This window comes from Erithacus rubecula (genome assembly GCF_903797595.1).
Source record: "Erithacus rubecula genome assembly, chromosome: 5".
Classification (NCBI taxonomy): domain Eukaryota; kingdom Metazoa; phylum Chordata; class Aves; order Passeriformes; family Muscicapidae; genus Erithacus; species Erithacus rubecula.
In genome coordinates this window covers 48441779-48456890 of record NC_136687.1, presented here as the reverse complement: position 1 = coordinate 48456890, position 15112 = coordinate 48441779, and the positions used below count along the sequence as shown (strand labels likewise).

The window sequence follows — 15112 nt, the reverse complement described above, 5'->3', positions numbered from 1 at the left end:
GTGAGAGACTAGAAGGACTGCTGGCTCAAAGTATTTTGGATGCATGTGTGGGAGAATAGGTAGGTCAGACCTTGCTCTGGAGAGGCAATGTCCCACTCTGCACACACACATCCCCCTCTGGGCCTGTATCCCAGCCACACAGCAGCCACCAGTCCCTGCCACAGCACAGGCAATGCTCCACACCCCAGCCCTGGAGCCCCAGTCTAGCCCCAGAGGGGCCAGATGATCTTAAGTCCAACCTGGAGGAAGGGCCCAGAAAAGACATAGGGTATTAAACTGAAGCATGAGGCAAGCACAGGTCTTGATCCTACCTCCTCTTGGAATTTCTCTCAGCTGAACACAACTGGAACCAGGAGGGGTAGTTACATGTGTTCTTTTCTATATATTTTCTGTCTTTCTCTCTTCCTTTCTTCACCTAACTCTCTCTTCTCAGAGTTTTGAATAACTTAAAATCTGACAGACTTGGAGTTGCTATGTTGAATGGTCTAAAAGTCAATGCTTTGTGAGGTATTTTGTGTTGAGTAAATGCTGCTCTAAACTTTTGCCAAAGTTCTCTGATTTTCTGAAGTTGCCAGTGAAGTTTTTTGTTGTTTTGACTTAGAGTACGTGAAAAACCATAAACCTTTCCAGGAGACTCATCCAGCAAGTGTATTTTGGGGCCTTACATCAAAAGGCAGAATATTCTGTGGCTGGAGCAGCAGCACAATCAAAGATTGGATGTTTTCCAAATTCATATGACAGTACAATGAAATAGAAACAGATCATTCTTTACTGATTTAAGGCCTAATGCATCGGTGGATTTTGCACCGTTTATGAAGTGCAGTTCAGTACATTCATTAAAAACTGGATAAGCTTTTTTTGTTTTAATTATTTACAGCATTGTAACAATATTTGCTAATTTTTAATGAGAAACAGAGAAATTGTACATGAGTAAAGTCACTATAAAATTCAAGCTAATGGAAAAGTCAGATATTAAAAAGTTTAAAATACTAGCATACTGGAAGACACTTTTATGGCTGACAGTGACTTCTGGGTCATCTCTAACAGAGCTGGGTTACTTCATAAACTGTTCAACTTCCTGCTCTCCTGTCTACATCAATAAAACAATTACAGTCCTGTTGACAGGCTACCAGCCAGGCATTTGAGAAGCATCCTGCATATTTTGGGCAAAACAAGACTCCCCTACAGAACTATATTTAAGACCAGCATTCCTAACTGGTAGAATAGGATCAAGTGATTTTTTTGGGTCAAAAATATTTTCTCTCATCTCTAGTTTTAATTGAAAACAAAACATTACATACTAAATGCTCACAGCAGATCTTCACAGGTTACTGCTTTTGGTTAATGGAGTATGAACTGCTGAAGTATTTAGCCCTAGCACTTAACAACACATCAGCTTCTTGCTCCAAATGTATAACTTGTAGCAGCCCTGGTGCCAAAACCAGTTTATATTTCTTTTTCAACATTGACTTCAAAATGTCTATTTATAGGAATGGAACTCAAAAAAAAAAGGAAGTGATATTTCACTAACTGTAAGCTCAAGTTTCTCATCCTCTACTAATCATTAACTTGCATCTTACAGAGTTTAAGGAATAAAGAATAAATTAAAGTTCACTAAGAAGTACATCAGGATTATTGTTATCTATAGAATTAGGTTTTAGAAAGTGTTCTTAAATAACAGATTACATACATACTTTCAAACTCCTATCCACAGCAAAGAATAGAGAAGTTCCTTACATTTTTCTTCTTACTACTCTCCACATAAAAACATTAAAAAAAAAAAAAAAAAAAAACCACAAAAAAAACCCTGAACCCCTTCACCCTCATCTTCCATCTGAATATTATCCTATATCAACTGCACCTTCTATGTAATTTTTTGTTTGTTTACAAGAACATGTCTTCTGGGTTCCCATTTAGAAAAAAAACACCTTTCCTCCATGGAACAGCTCATGCCTTCCCTACACACCCATTACAACACACACTGCAGTTGAATATCTACATACTCATACATACACCAAAAAGTTCATAGTGCAAAGGTTGCCTTATTAGAATCAAGGTAGCACGTCCACCTTCAAATCCAGTGTTGCAGAACATAAATTTGTCACCTTTATTATGGAAATATTATCAACATGCAACAAGGGCAATGGGATTAGGACCAGTGCTAACTGGTCACACACACAAATATTCATAAGATGTTTCACTCACAGAAGCACTCTTTTGGGGATGCCTGTGTTCTAGGTGCCATTTACATGGATCATCTTTTCTCTGATTGGGACACTGAAAATTCAAAATTGACTCTTCACACTTTGAGATAGATGTGCCACCAGAAAAAACATACTGTGACAATTTAATCAAGGTAGAAGACTGGTAAATATATTTACTAAATTAATCTTTAACACCGAAGGAAAGTATATATAAGCTGCACATGATAGTTCCAATAATATTCTCTTGAAGCATACTGACATCAAACAAGAGAAGTCACACAATCACAATGGGTTTTCTCTAGTTCTAGTTCCCTTATGCTTCTTTAATCTTTTGGAAACTAGAAACATCAAATAACTTAAAAAGTAGCACATTTATAAACACCCAATTTTGGCAAAACAAATATTAATAAGAAAGGAAATAGTTTCTCCCATGTTCCTCTACTATTTCTTTTTATATTACCAATGATTCAGGCTACCACAAAGTTGTGAGGGAACACAAGGCAAGGAAAATTTTTATTCTAAGAATGACCTCTACAGATCTGAAGCAAGTGCCCCAAAGCCAACAGTTACTAAATTTGTATATGCATTTGAAAGACTGAGGCTACATCTGCTGAAAGAGGCACTGAGGAATTCAAGAATGCCAACCTCACAATAATGCATCTATTTCATCAATATATACACCCCTGCCTTTCATTGTTACAAATCAGTGGAGTACTTCTTCACAGCTTCATCTGTGCTGTGAAGAAATGTAAAATAAGTCATTTCATCATAAAAAGGGGAGAGGAAGAAAATTAACAGAATGCTTCCACTTCCACGGCAAGGACATTCTCCCAATGCAAATTTTTAAAGATCAAATGCTGCAGAAGGCATTTCAAAATTGCACGGAATAAGCTTCACATTGATTTGTTTGGGTTTTTTTTTAAACACTGTGGCAAGAGAAAAATGAGAAAATCAAAACTTCCTTGTGGATATCTGAAAACCAGCTGACATCAGACAATTATCCTCTCCCCCTCTGAAAAACAAACTATCAACAACGTAAAAAATTTAATAAGCAATCTATTGGTTGTCCTTTAAAGGTCAGTGCATTTGTCCAACACTTTTCCTGTAAAACACTTACATAACCTTATTTTCTTTCTGCTACCTTTCTGTAATTCAGAAGACTACCTAGATCCCCATATGGTTGCCATCAAATACAGCAGATGCCAAAAAAATCAAAACACAAGTTATGATTCGTAATATGCTGATGCATCATAACTGCATAACTCATAGCTTAGAGTGAATCACCAGCTAAAGTAAAAGTTCCTGAGGTGTCAGTACTTTTTATACATCTTTCCAATAAGACCAGCACCAGTGGAATCAAGTGTGGATTGAAATTTAGACTTTAACAATACTATACATACATCTATCGTTTCCATCAAGTATAAAAAAACCCACGGAGAACAATTAAAAACATTTATTGGAACTAAAAGTCAGGCTAAAACTGTCATCCCAAGATAAGGGGGAAAGAGGGAGAAACAGTTCTTGCCTTTGGTGAAGCAGGGTGGCCGGCTTTGGCCTCTTGCACCGCATGTTGACATATTCGACATGGAAGCCGAAGGGGGAAAGAGGAATTCTTTGCTTGCTTTGAGTACAGAAAAGTGTTCTCAGTTACCTCATATTACAGCTTTGCTGAGACAAGAGCAGGACAGCTCATGAAAAAGCAGTGTCCATTGCAGCAGCTGCCAGCCAGGAAAGGTGGCACACGGAGCAAGTGGTGCTTCAGCACCAGCAGAACGGCAAAGGGAAACACGACTGACTTCCAGCTTTACATTCAGATGCATTTGTGCCCATTAGTTCTCTGTTCCTAAATATTACTTTGGTGACTGCCCAATCAGCTTTCCTTTTCCATAACAGCACAGTAGTGTCATAAAATAAGCTTTTCTGAACAAACATTTCCAGAGCATTTACCAACTTTAACACTGAATTGCCAAAAGAAATTAAGCCTGCAAATATATCTAGAACATTAATTATACATAGACTTGGCAGACAACATTGTCACCTACAACAGTATGAAACCCATTTTTAGGCAAGAATACATTACCTGGGGTGGTGCAAGCCTGAGAACTACCTCCTAAAAAGCATTCTGTCACCTTTAGTCACAACTACACACAGAGCATTGGGGTGCCACTTTCTCATATTCACTACCCTAATAATTCTGTTGTGGTTTTTAAGGTGTGAAATACCTGACCAGTACAAAACAAAACCAAAAAAAAGAAAAAGACAAAAAGGTCTGGCCATTTATTTTGCCCCTAATCTGTGGTATTTAAAGCCTCAGATTTTTTGCAATAACTTCAGTTTAAGTAGCAAGTACAATCATTCCCTGCATAATTTCAACAGATGTATAATATTCTTCTATTGCACTGACAATTGTCTTGTCAAAATCATTACTCTTCCAACTCAGTTCTCTTTATTTTTAGTCCATTGTTTTATGATGCAGAATAGACATATTTTCTTTGTTTACATTAAAAGATTATGTTAAACCCACTATACAATAATGCTCAGATAGAAGGCCTAACAAGGTGTGCTCCCTGTTTGCAAGATCCTGGAAAAGTGTCATGTGTTTAATATGATGACCTCTTCATCATTTCAATTTATTTACAATGACTACATTAATGGCTATTTTTGATTATCACTTTCTGTAAACAATGAACCAAATTTGCAATTTTCATTTACAGCTTTTCTGGCCCAGTTATTGAAGTTCGTTACTATTCATTACTCTGTATTCAACAAGAGTACCTGCCTATGTTTTCACTCCAAATCATGAAAGACATGGTAATAAATGCAGGCTTTCTCATTAAGAGATTACAATATTCTAAAGAAATTACTAAACTCTCAAAGTCCTTGGTCTTCATACATTTCAAGAAGTTTAGCCAGGAACAAAAATGAGACAATTAGAGTTTTGCAAAAGAGGAAATCTGCAAGCAAGGGTCTCACATCAAGCACGTGGCAGATGGGTGATACACAATTACATTTTTCCAGGCCTTCAGATCAGCATTCCAGCAGTATAAAGCCTTTGGCTCATTCAGTTACAACACAGGCACACCTGCCATCAGGCAGAAGCTGCACTCCATCAGCCTCAGAAACACAGGGGTAAGAAAAATATGAGTTACAGAAAGCCTAAAACATAACCACTTCCCCACTTGCACCATCCACACGTTCACCTTCAGAGAATAAAATTAAAGAAACTACAGGATATAGAGCTTCTGAGACAGTGTCTGAAAGAGCAAGTTAACATGGTTATCTATACTCCATCATAATCTCCCTCTCTCAATCCAAGGACACAGCACACAAGTGTTCCTCACTCTACTTGTTCCATGCTGAAAAATATCTGTGTTCACAGCAAAATACGCCCAGCAGAATCAAAACAAAGAAACAGACAAGGGCAAAGAACCATGGCAAACTCACCCACCCAAAACTGAGCCAAGAGCACAATCACAACAGCTCGGTAGGGTCAGAACACTACAAAGCTTGCTACCGCTCATCTGCAGGGGTCGGTCTGGGGCCAAGTAAACAGTGACACAGAGCCACAGTCAGCTTCACTCTGGGAGCATACCTTCTTGTTTAAGAAAAGGTAATACAGTATAAAAGTGGACTTAATCAAAATTCCCGTCCTTTCAAAACATCTTCTTCAGACAGGTTTATTTTCCAGGAACACAGACCTGAGGTTAGCTGTGGATGCCTGCCATCCATGAAACCACTGACCTCTGCTCTCCCCAAGGGAGCCATCAGAAGCTCAGCACTACTCAAAAAGGTTTCTCTCCTCTGTTCTTCTGTACCTTCCTCCATAACCTTCTAGGAGGTGTTGGGGATTTTTTTCCCAATTCTCCTTTCTAGTCCAAACAAGCCACTGTACTGGATATGTACTCAACTTGCTTCCAAATGCCCTCAAAAACACACCCACACTAGCTGGGTTTGATCCAGAGCTGGACTCGATGATCCTGGTAGGTCCTTCCAACTCAGAATATTCTGTGAATCTGTGAAGTTGGGTTTGTGCATGTTTCTCATTGCTCTATGGAATACCTCATGTAAAAAGGGGAACTGTGCATGTAAGAACCTTCACCTGACTTTTACATTGCTTGCAGTGAGAAGACTTCATCACTCACACGTGTGTGAGAATGCTCAACCCCTTCCCCACCTCCTCCTCTGTGGTTATGAAATCTGGCATGAATATCCAAAAAGAGCTGCTTCTCTTTCAAATCCAACACATTGAGAAGATGCTAGAAGTACTGTTACAGGCAGGTTACATTTCACTGTACAGTTCTGCTTACTCCACAGCCGGTGGGGAATGGTGCAACAAGATACTGTGCAGGCAGATCAAGCAGCACAGCCAGGAATCCCAACAAATGCCCAAACAGGCCTCCTACGGGCTTGCACTTTAGGGATGGCTGGAAATACCGTTTCCCCCTCCTCCATCCTATTACAGCTACTACTACTATATGTTAACAGCTAATCATAATAAACCTGTGCCATATATAACTTCATCATCGTGAAATCATTAAACACACTGTGCAGAGAACCTGAGCCGCGATTCTTTCTATTATTTCCATCTAACAGGGATGGCAGTGTGAAAACATGCAGATCAATTCGTTCTCCAGGCCTGGGTGCCTGGTTGCTCCCTTCCTCTCCCACCACAAAGCAGAGGAAAAAAGGAAAAGACGGGGAGGGGGGAAAAAAGGCACGAAATCCGCTTCGTACTAACAACAAAAGAAATTAGGGGAGCCGGAAGGGAAGAGAACCGGCACCCTCGGGAGGTGCAGGAATGCAGCAGGACAACTTGCCCGGGGAAGGGCTGCCCGGGGCGGTCGGGCCGGAGGCACCCCCGGCCTCGCACCCCATCCTAAACCCCGCGGCCTCAGGCTGCTGTCACACGTCCCGGTACGGCCGGCAGAGCCCAGCCCGGAGCGGCGGCGGCCGGGGAGGCGGAGGAAGACACGAAACCGGCCCCACTTACCCAGAAAATGACATTGAAGCCGAAGATGAAATATTTGATGCAACAACTGACTTCAGGCCCCTTGTAGTGCTTTCCGGACATCCTCTGCGCTCATGAAGACGCTTTGCTCGCAGCCAGGGTGAGAACCAAAGGGGGAGGGGGGGAAGGGGGAAAATTACAAAAAAACAAACAAACAAAAAGGAAGAAGACTAGGAGGAGGGGTCTGGGAAGACTGGAAGGAGGGTGGGTGCAAGAGTATGAGGAGGGGTCCGGGGGCGGCGCGGCGGGCAGAGCTCAGGGCCGGCTCCGCGCCGCGGGGAGATGCGGCAGGAGCGGCGCGGCGGCGGCTCGGCTCCGACTTGCCGGGCGCCGGGGATGGCCGGCGAGCAGCTCCCACCTCCTCCTCCTCCTCCTCTTCTCCCGCATGGAGGAGGCCCCGGCTGCTCGCGGCGGGAGGCAGGACAGAGCGGCAAGGAGCGGGGCGGCCGCCGGGAAAGGCGCCGCCGGGGCAGGATCGGCCCGGGCAGAGGCCGGAGCCGCGCGCCCCCTCAGCGCCAAGAGCCGCCTCGCGCGCCCCGCCCCGCGGCTTGATTGGCAGCCCTCCTCGCCAATCCGGCCGCGCGAGGGGGCGGGGCGGGAGCGGCCCTGAGGCTCCGGGCGTGCCAGGCTGAGGGACTCCCGCCCGCGGACCCTTCAGCCTCCCGTCCCTCCGTCCGCCCATCCCGCCCCTCCGGGGTGACACGGCCCGGGAATGCCGAGACTGCCAGCAGTGGCCCCGCCTGGCACGGAGAGCAGCGGGAGAGCTGCCGCGAGGGCAGCGCCGGTTCTAGGCTGGCTGCGGGAATGAGGAGGAGCAAGACCGCAATCGCACTGTGCAGGTTGTTCTCAATGGGCGCCGCCAGATCGCCTCCCACATGAATCGTATGCGCCACACGCGCATGAGGACCCATTTTACAGTGATTGCTAGGGTTTATATTTTAGCATCCCCTGAGTTGATATTGAGCCTGACAGCTGTAAAGTTATGTGGCTTAGTTGTATTCCTATGCTGCTCGGGTCTGGCATGAACAGCGTCATTAATAGGTTTTCTTTGCTGAAGGATGTCGTCATTTCAGCGGATCAAGCCTTCAAAGTTTCCTGGTCCAGCTGTAAGAGAGAGGCTGAAGAAGAGGAGGCTCAGGGGTGACCTCACCACTCTACAGCTCCCGAAAAGGAACAGGGTGAGGGGAAATGGCCTCAAGCTGTGCCGGGGAAGCTTAAGATGGACATTAGGAGGGATTCCTGCACAAAAAGGGTTGGTAAACATTAGAACGGGCTGCCCAGGGAGGTGGCGGAGTCACCACCCCTGGAGGTATTTAAGGAAGAACTGGATGGGGCACTTAGTGCCACGATCTGGTTGACGAGGTTGGGATTGGTTAAAGTTGGACTCAGTCTTGGAGGTCCTTTCCAACCTAACTGATTTTGTGCTTATGCGATTCTGCAAGTATAACTTTTTTATTCAATAGTTAGAAATTTCTTTCTAATAAAATGCATTTCCCATCTCTGCAGGATTGCAAGGTAACACACTTCAGAATCATGATGCCAATAGAACTATGGAAGAGTCTTGATTCAAGATCACATCATATCAGTTATGGGGCCTTCTTGTGAGTCTTTTTTGAGAGCAAAGAGAATTATTTGTCAGTTGGTAGATGATGAGAAGAAAAAGCATCTGCTGAAATGGATCCATGAAAATAAGCAATGTTTTTGGTGAGAAATTAATGCAACACATCTATACACTTTAACCACGACTGTATATTTTATTACATGAATGTTATCCCTGTGTCTACTATTAATGCTGTCTTTGCAAGATCATCTATGGGAAGAGGGTAGAAAAGGGAGAATAATTAGTAAGGTACATGTTCTGGATACAGTGCAGTGGATAAAGGCACATCACCACTTACAGTAGGGTATGGTAATAATGTATTATCTTAAGGTGCTGTTTTTACCAGGGGCTTCAAATGTTGGTGACAACCTGTACAAACATTTATAATATTACTGTCATAATATGCTCCTAACATAACATGTTGGAACCCTTTAGCATTTTAATTCTTCACAGGCAGGAGCAAAATATTGCAGAGAAATATTTATTATGATAAATTCAGTAACAATATTAGATGTTTTACCTAGCAATGCATTTATTCCCAACAACTCAAAAAGAAGTGCAGCCTACATCATTTATAGCATCATATTACAAGTTCTCTTGCTTTCTCAATTGAGCATAGTATTATGATTGCCAATATTATAAGCATAGTATTATGAGTGTCCTCTTAGAGCCAAAAGTGTTTCATATTGTCCCATCATCTGATCAGTTTAAGGATGTCTGGTTTCAAGGGTTAGATTGCTCACTTGAAGAGGGTATTGAACACAGAGCCCTGCTCTTTTAATTCACTTTGTGTGTAATAAGCAAGCAGATAGCAAAGGCAGCAGAACAGCTTTGGTGTAGGTAATTGATCTTTCAGAATGCCAGCTGTAGCAGAGCCTTCTGCACCTGCAGCAGCCTCTCTGCTTTGCAAACACATTTTGCCTCCTGTCCTAAACAAACAGGGATAAAAAAAATCCCTGTCCTTCAGCTTTGTGCCATCTCTTGTGGATTGCTTCTTACATGCTTTGGCCACCTAGACCTGGAAGCTGAGCAAGATGACTGCGACAGTACTTTAAATTCACTGTTAGTTACCAGTCAACACTGAATTCTACTGTGATGTTTTGGCACAAAAGCCTGAGGCGATACTAAGCAGGAGCAATATTACCTTTTCTTTCAGAAGGGCAAGACAGTTATTCAAATTCCATCAGTTCATAATTCATCTGACAAGGCACAGGAGTACTAATGGGAGGTATTTCAATGACAAAGCTGGTTCTAGCAGCAAAGTGCTTCATAACACCAGGAATGCTTTGATTTGCTACTGACATTGAGAAAAAGTCCCATCTGAATGACTAAATCTACTTCCTATCTCTAAGATGCATATATAAATGGACTTTTTCTGACTAAAGTTAGAAGAACTCTAATATTAATAAGTGTGGCAAGTTTGAGAAATTCATGTCTTAAAAGAGGTATAGTTGTGAACTCTGAAATTCTTACTTCCCACCAAGTAAAGAGTCCTCAACCCAATTCCTCAAATCAATCATTCCTTAGATCCAGTACCTCTGTGTCAGCTCCTGGTTTTTGATCTATGAATTCTTTGACATTTTCCAGGAGAAAAATAAATGCAAGCAGGAGTGACTCAAGAAGAGAAATGGCAGAGCAGCACAGTGAAGCTGTGGTTCCGTGAGTTATCCCATTGCTAATCTCACCTCGTGCCCCGTGCACTCAGATAAAGAGCCGTGGTCTAAGAAAAGTTCAATGTCTGTGTCCATAAGTCTAGTTATTTCCCAGACACTTCATTTTAGTGGGAATTCATAGGATAGCAGTCTTTTTCCATGGGAAACCATTGAGCTTTCTCACAGGCAAGATTTCCAGAGTCAGAGATATTATCTACCTCAGAATATTTTTAAATCTAAATAACATACTAGCTCATAATGCCATTTGGGTTCATTTTCTAGTTTTGCAACCATAAAAATACTTTGTTTTCTGCTTAGCAAAACTGTGAGCAGTGATGAGGGGACTTTGTTTAGGTTTAGAAAGAATTCTGAGATAAGAATTTCATGGAACTAAACTCTAGTAGTCATACAAATTGTATTGGCCTTGGTGGAAGTACATGCTCTGCCCCAGATGTGAACATGACTTCAGCTTCCCTCAAGAGTAACAAGTGCAAGTACTGACTAATTACTGTTACACTGGTGAGTATTGAGCTGCTTTTTCCTATGAAACTTAGCTCTCAATACTGGATAATAATACCATCTCGCAGGACCAACCCAAAATCATTATAATGTGATAACAACATTGTGTTAGGATGACTCACAAAGCACGAAGCGTGTCTATACATCTACAGGCTTAGAGGCCAGAAACTGAAGCTAAGGCATACCAAGTAGCAACCAATAACCAGTTGCATCCTGTCTGATTTTATTTTCTCAAGGCAATGTGTATCTGAGCCTTTATTTCTTTGTGTCAGGCACCCCGAGCTGCCGCATGTGCTGCTTGTGAGAGGAAGGGGTGGGAGTGGTGGCACACTTCCTGCCCAGGGCTGTGCGGGCAGGGCGAAGGAGCGGCCGGGTCGGGGCTGCGGCTGCACCGCGGTGCTGCTCGGGGCAAACATCCTGGCACACGGCTCTGTTTCTGTGGCGGGTGCTGTGCCTCAGCAAGCCCCTGCTCTGGAGTTTATTACAGAGCTCTTTCTTATCAGGGATTATCCCCTGACAAGTCTATACAGCAGTGAAGCAGGAGTATATCACATACCTGCTCCATAGCTCACTGTCACACAGGTGTGGTTCCAAGCACTCAAACAACCAAACTGGCTCCAAAGGGCATTAATTGTGAAGTAGTTCTTACAACCATTTTATGGGCACAACAGCGACAGGATTTAATGAGATAGAACATATGCATTATTCTACAAAAAGAGACAGAGAGTTGCAGTCCTAAATAAGGGATAACTACAATCAGTGTGGGTAGTCACCTCCCCTTCCATTACTGGTGCTACTGGACCATGGTTGTTAAAATGGATATAAACTCCAGTAAGTGCCAAATTTATATTTTTCACTTTGTATTGCTAAAAGCACTGGACAAACTCTGCAAAGTAGGAAACTTCTCACTTTCCAAACATGGACTATTGCTTGCATATACCTGAAGGTTCAGGTATAATTCTTGACAATGCTCTGTCCAAAAGGACAAGTGGTGTTTTTTCTATAACAGAACACCATATGATCTTCTTAAGGTCCATTAGGTTTTTCAAAGCCCTCTGAGTTGCTTTCAGTCATTCTTCATCAGACAATACAGGACACACTCAGCTCAGAGGTTTAATTTACAGTGTTTGCTCTGTAATACCACTCAGGAGAGTAACAATTTCCTCTGAGTATGTTTCCAATGGTGATAAGATTTTCTGAAAATCCACCATTTTAAGTAATCTTAGAGAATGCTTCCCTTCAAAGGTTTCCTTTACTGGGCCTAAACCACCTGAGCTTCTCCATCCTCCCCGTGAAGATTTTTGTTGCTCCTGGGAGACTGGATCAGAGTTTAGTGCAAGCACAATCCCTCAGGAATCATTCTGGCACAGCTTTCCAGGAACATCTGTAAACCTGTCAGAAGGTCAGGGAGTGCAAGCAGGTGGTGGGGTGAGAGAGTGCATAACTGCAAATCTGGCTGTTGTAGGCTTTAAGTTGCTGCCAGAGTGGTAGGAAGGGAGGCTAGCAGAGCAATTAATCTCAGAGCCCACCTTCTAGAGTTTTCCACCACGGCCTAGCCAATAATTGAGCTAAAAGGCATTGGAATACCTGTTTGGCCAGCTTTGTCAGGAGTTCAGCCCCCAGACCTCTATGCAGGCAGGATCTTAATTGTCTTGCTGAGAGCAGACTGGAAAAAGCAGACTGTGCAAAAAACTCTGATTTCAAATCAAATCAACATTTTTTTCATTGCTATTTGATTCAGTGAGTTGCACAAGGGAGTCAGCATCTGCTGAAGGAGGGCCCAGATATGTAGTGCAGCCTGGCTGCAGGGAGCCACCTCTTACCCTCTGTGGGGAACAGGCTTGCTCATCTGAGCTATAGAAAGAGCAGTGACAAAAATGCTGCCATCTCTACTGTGACATTGGTGTCTCCTGTCTGTCAGACTACACAAGAGGGTGCATCCAGGGCCTCTAGCAGTTTATTAGGACTGTGCAAGTGAGCTGATAATCCCAGAAGAAGGTTAGTGATATGTTTGAGCTGATTTCCTCACAATTTTGTGTCTGGTTCTTCAAACCCACCTTCTCTTTTCACATCCACTGACAGCTACCACATACCTGGATCAAAGATACCAGTTTCCTTTACCTTTGGTATTGACACTTCTGATTTCTCAGATGTCATGCAGAGCTGCCACAGCATACATAGCACTTGTAGCAGCACCAGTGAACAGGTATTTTACAGTAGTATTCTGTATAGCTTATACCAGTGGACCTACTTAGGAACAAGGTAAATAAAATAAGTTTATTTAAACATTCCCAAAAGGCAAAAAAAGCACTACTAGAGTGATTACAAACCATGGCTTTTTGCTTCCCATAGTATCATAGGAGGAATTTCTCTGATTATGCTACATCTGACGTTCTGTGCTCAGTAACAACATTCTGCTTGTGACAGGATCAAGTAGTACTTTGTTTCTAGACTATTTCCAAATGTGAGGTTTTTCTTCATAAATAATCTGCACGTTACCCTTCAGGCATCTGTAAAAAGGAAGCACTTTTAAAAATTTTCAATTTACTTGTTTGGAAGTTCACTAAATGGAAATTTCCAAGTATTTCTTACTCTCTTCTGTTGCATTAACAAAATCAGAAACCTTCTTGCAGATGAGAACAGAATAGCCACTAATATTTTTGTTGAGTTGAACAATTACTTTTGAAGTCTGTTTATTCAGGGTCTCATCATTTGCTGTATGCTTCACTACCTGTGTTTCGCTGTGAGTCTTCATGGGTGGAGTTCACTTTAATTTCCTTCTCTTTCACCACACTAGTTAAACCATCAGCTTTTTTTTTTTTTCCTGTCATAGTGCTTTAAGAAAATTAAACTGTGAAAGACTGCTACTTAGAAAAGAAAAACCACCCCAGAACTATTTCTAGATTCATCTCAATCTTATTATTTCATGTATCATCATCTTTAGACACATCTTCAGGTTCCCACAAAGGTGTTCAAGTGCCCTAAGATTTCTAGGTTTGATACTTTAGAACATATTACCTTGAAAGCAGGGACTCCTCCTTGTTCCTGCAAGTGGCAAGCAGTGCTGTGACAGCAAAACAGCTAAAATAATTTTAATTTTAAAACATACCTCTCTCTTGTTTTGAACTCAGGATACAAATACATCTATAGATACATGATGTGGACCCAGTAAATACAAGTAACAGAGCTGAAAATGTGAAGAGACTGATAAGGGGAAAAAAGTGGTATCTTCAAGAAAGAGATTCTTTTCCTCTTGTCTGCTTTCTGGAAGGAGAATTCTTCCTTTTGAAGTGGACCTTCTTGCTCTTGTATAATATATCAGTCTGCAATCATCAGGAAAGTTGGCATTTTTCATCCACAGGTATTAATTTTTTGAAGATATGTCGGCAAAATAATTTTTTTAAAGGAATGACATTGCTGCCCCAAATCACAGTGACATGGATATCAGTGACTAAAATTTCTACAGATTTTATATCACCAAATTCACCAGATCAAAGCACATGGTTGTGACTATTTAGGACACTATGATGCTGTATTCCAGTCTGAGTGATGGACTGTTAAATGTGTCCCACTTATGCACACACCTACGAAATAAGACTCAGTGAAAATTGTATTATACATGGAATGGAAAATACCCCAAGAACAGGACTAGGGAGCTTTTCCTTTTTGTCTTGCAAAAAAGCAAAAAGCTGATTTTCTTAGATATTACCACAGCTATTTCAGCACTTTTCAGAAGTTTGAACTATTCATCATGGAGGTAAATCTGCTAAAAGCATCAGCTGTTTAAAAATGTTAAAAGTGAGTGGGCAGAGAACTTACAATGGTCACTGTTCTGGGCTAAGCACCATCACTGAGCTGGTAACAAAAGTGAGAGCTTTTTTGGACAAAAAGGAGGTCCAGCCATCTAGTGGTAAATTACCCCAGTGTGCAGCCTGCTGGTGTCTGCCTTCCAGAGGGATGCTGCATCTCAGGGCCCTGGTGTGCTCTGGACAAAGGGACATTGTGCAGATTTTGATTGATTCAGGACTCAGCAGCAGTGAGACATTTAGGGAGCAAGCCAAGGTGCTTAGGACCCTGCAGCAAAACTGGGAGAAAGGGTGGCAGGATTAGTGACCACATCAAACACAAG

The 15112-nt window shown here is 42.3% G+C and overlaps 1 protein-coding gene and 1 long non-coding RNA gene across 3 annotated transcripts in view; one reads left to right on the top strand and one right to left on the bottom strand.

Moving 5' to 3' along the window:
- The window catches only part of TSPAN5 (tetraspanin 5), an 86248-nt gene extending 73093 nt beyond the window's left edge, over window positions 1–13155 (bottom strand). The window contains exon 1 of one of the 2 annotated variants that reach the window (XM_079307104.1): window positions 13105–13155. In XM_079307104.1, coding sequence (XP_079163230.1) covers window positions 13105–13140 — 36 coding nt within the window. In that variant the 5' untranslated portion in view covers window positions 13141–13155. Of the gene's footprint in view, window positions 1–7194; window positions 7764–13104 lie in introns of those variants that run through there. The other variant, XM_079307103.1, reaches the window with a different exon arrangement.
- On the top strand, window positions 7906–8972 carry LOC306802632. The gene is made up of 2 exons (XR_013774414.1): window positions 7906–8051; window positions 8719–8972. It is a non-coding gene; the product is annotated as an uncharacterized lncRNA (long non-coding RNA).
- Window positions 13156–15112: the final 1957 nt, after the last annotated feature.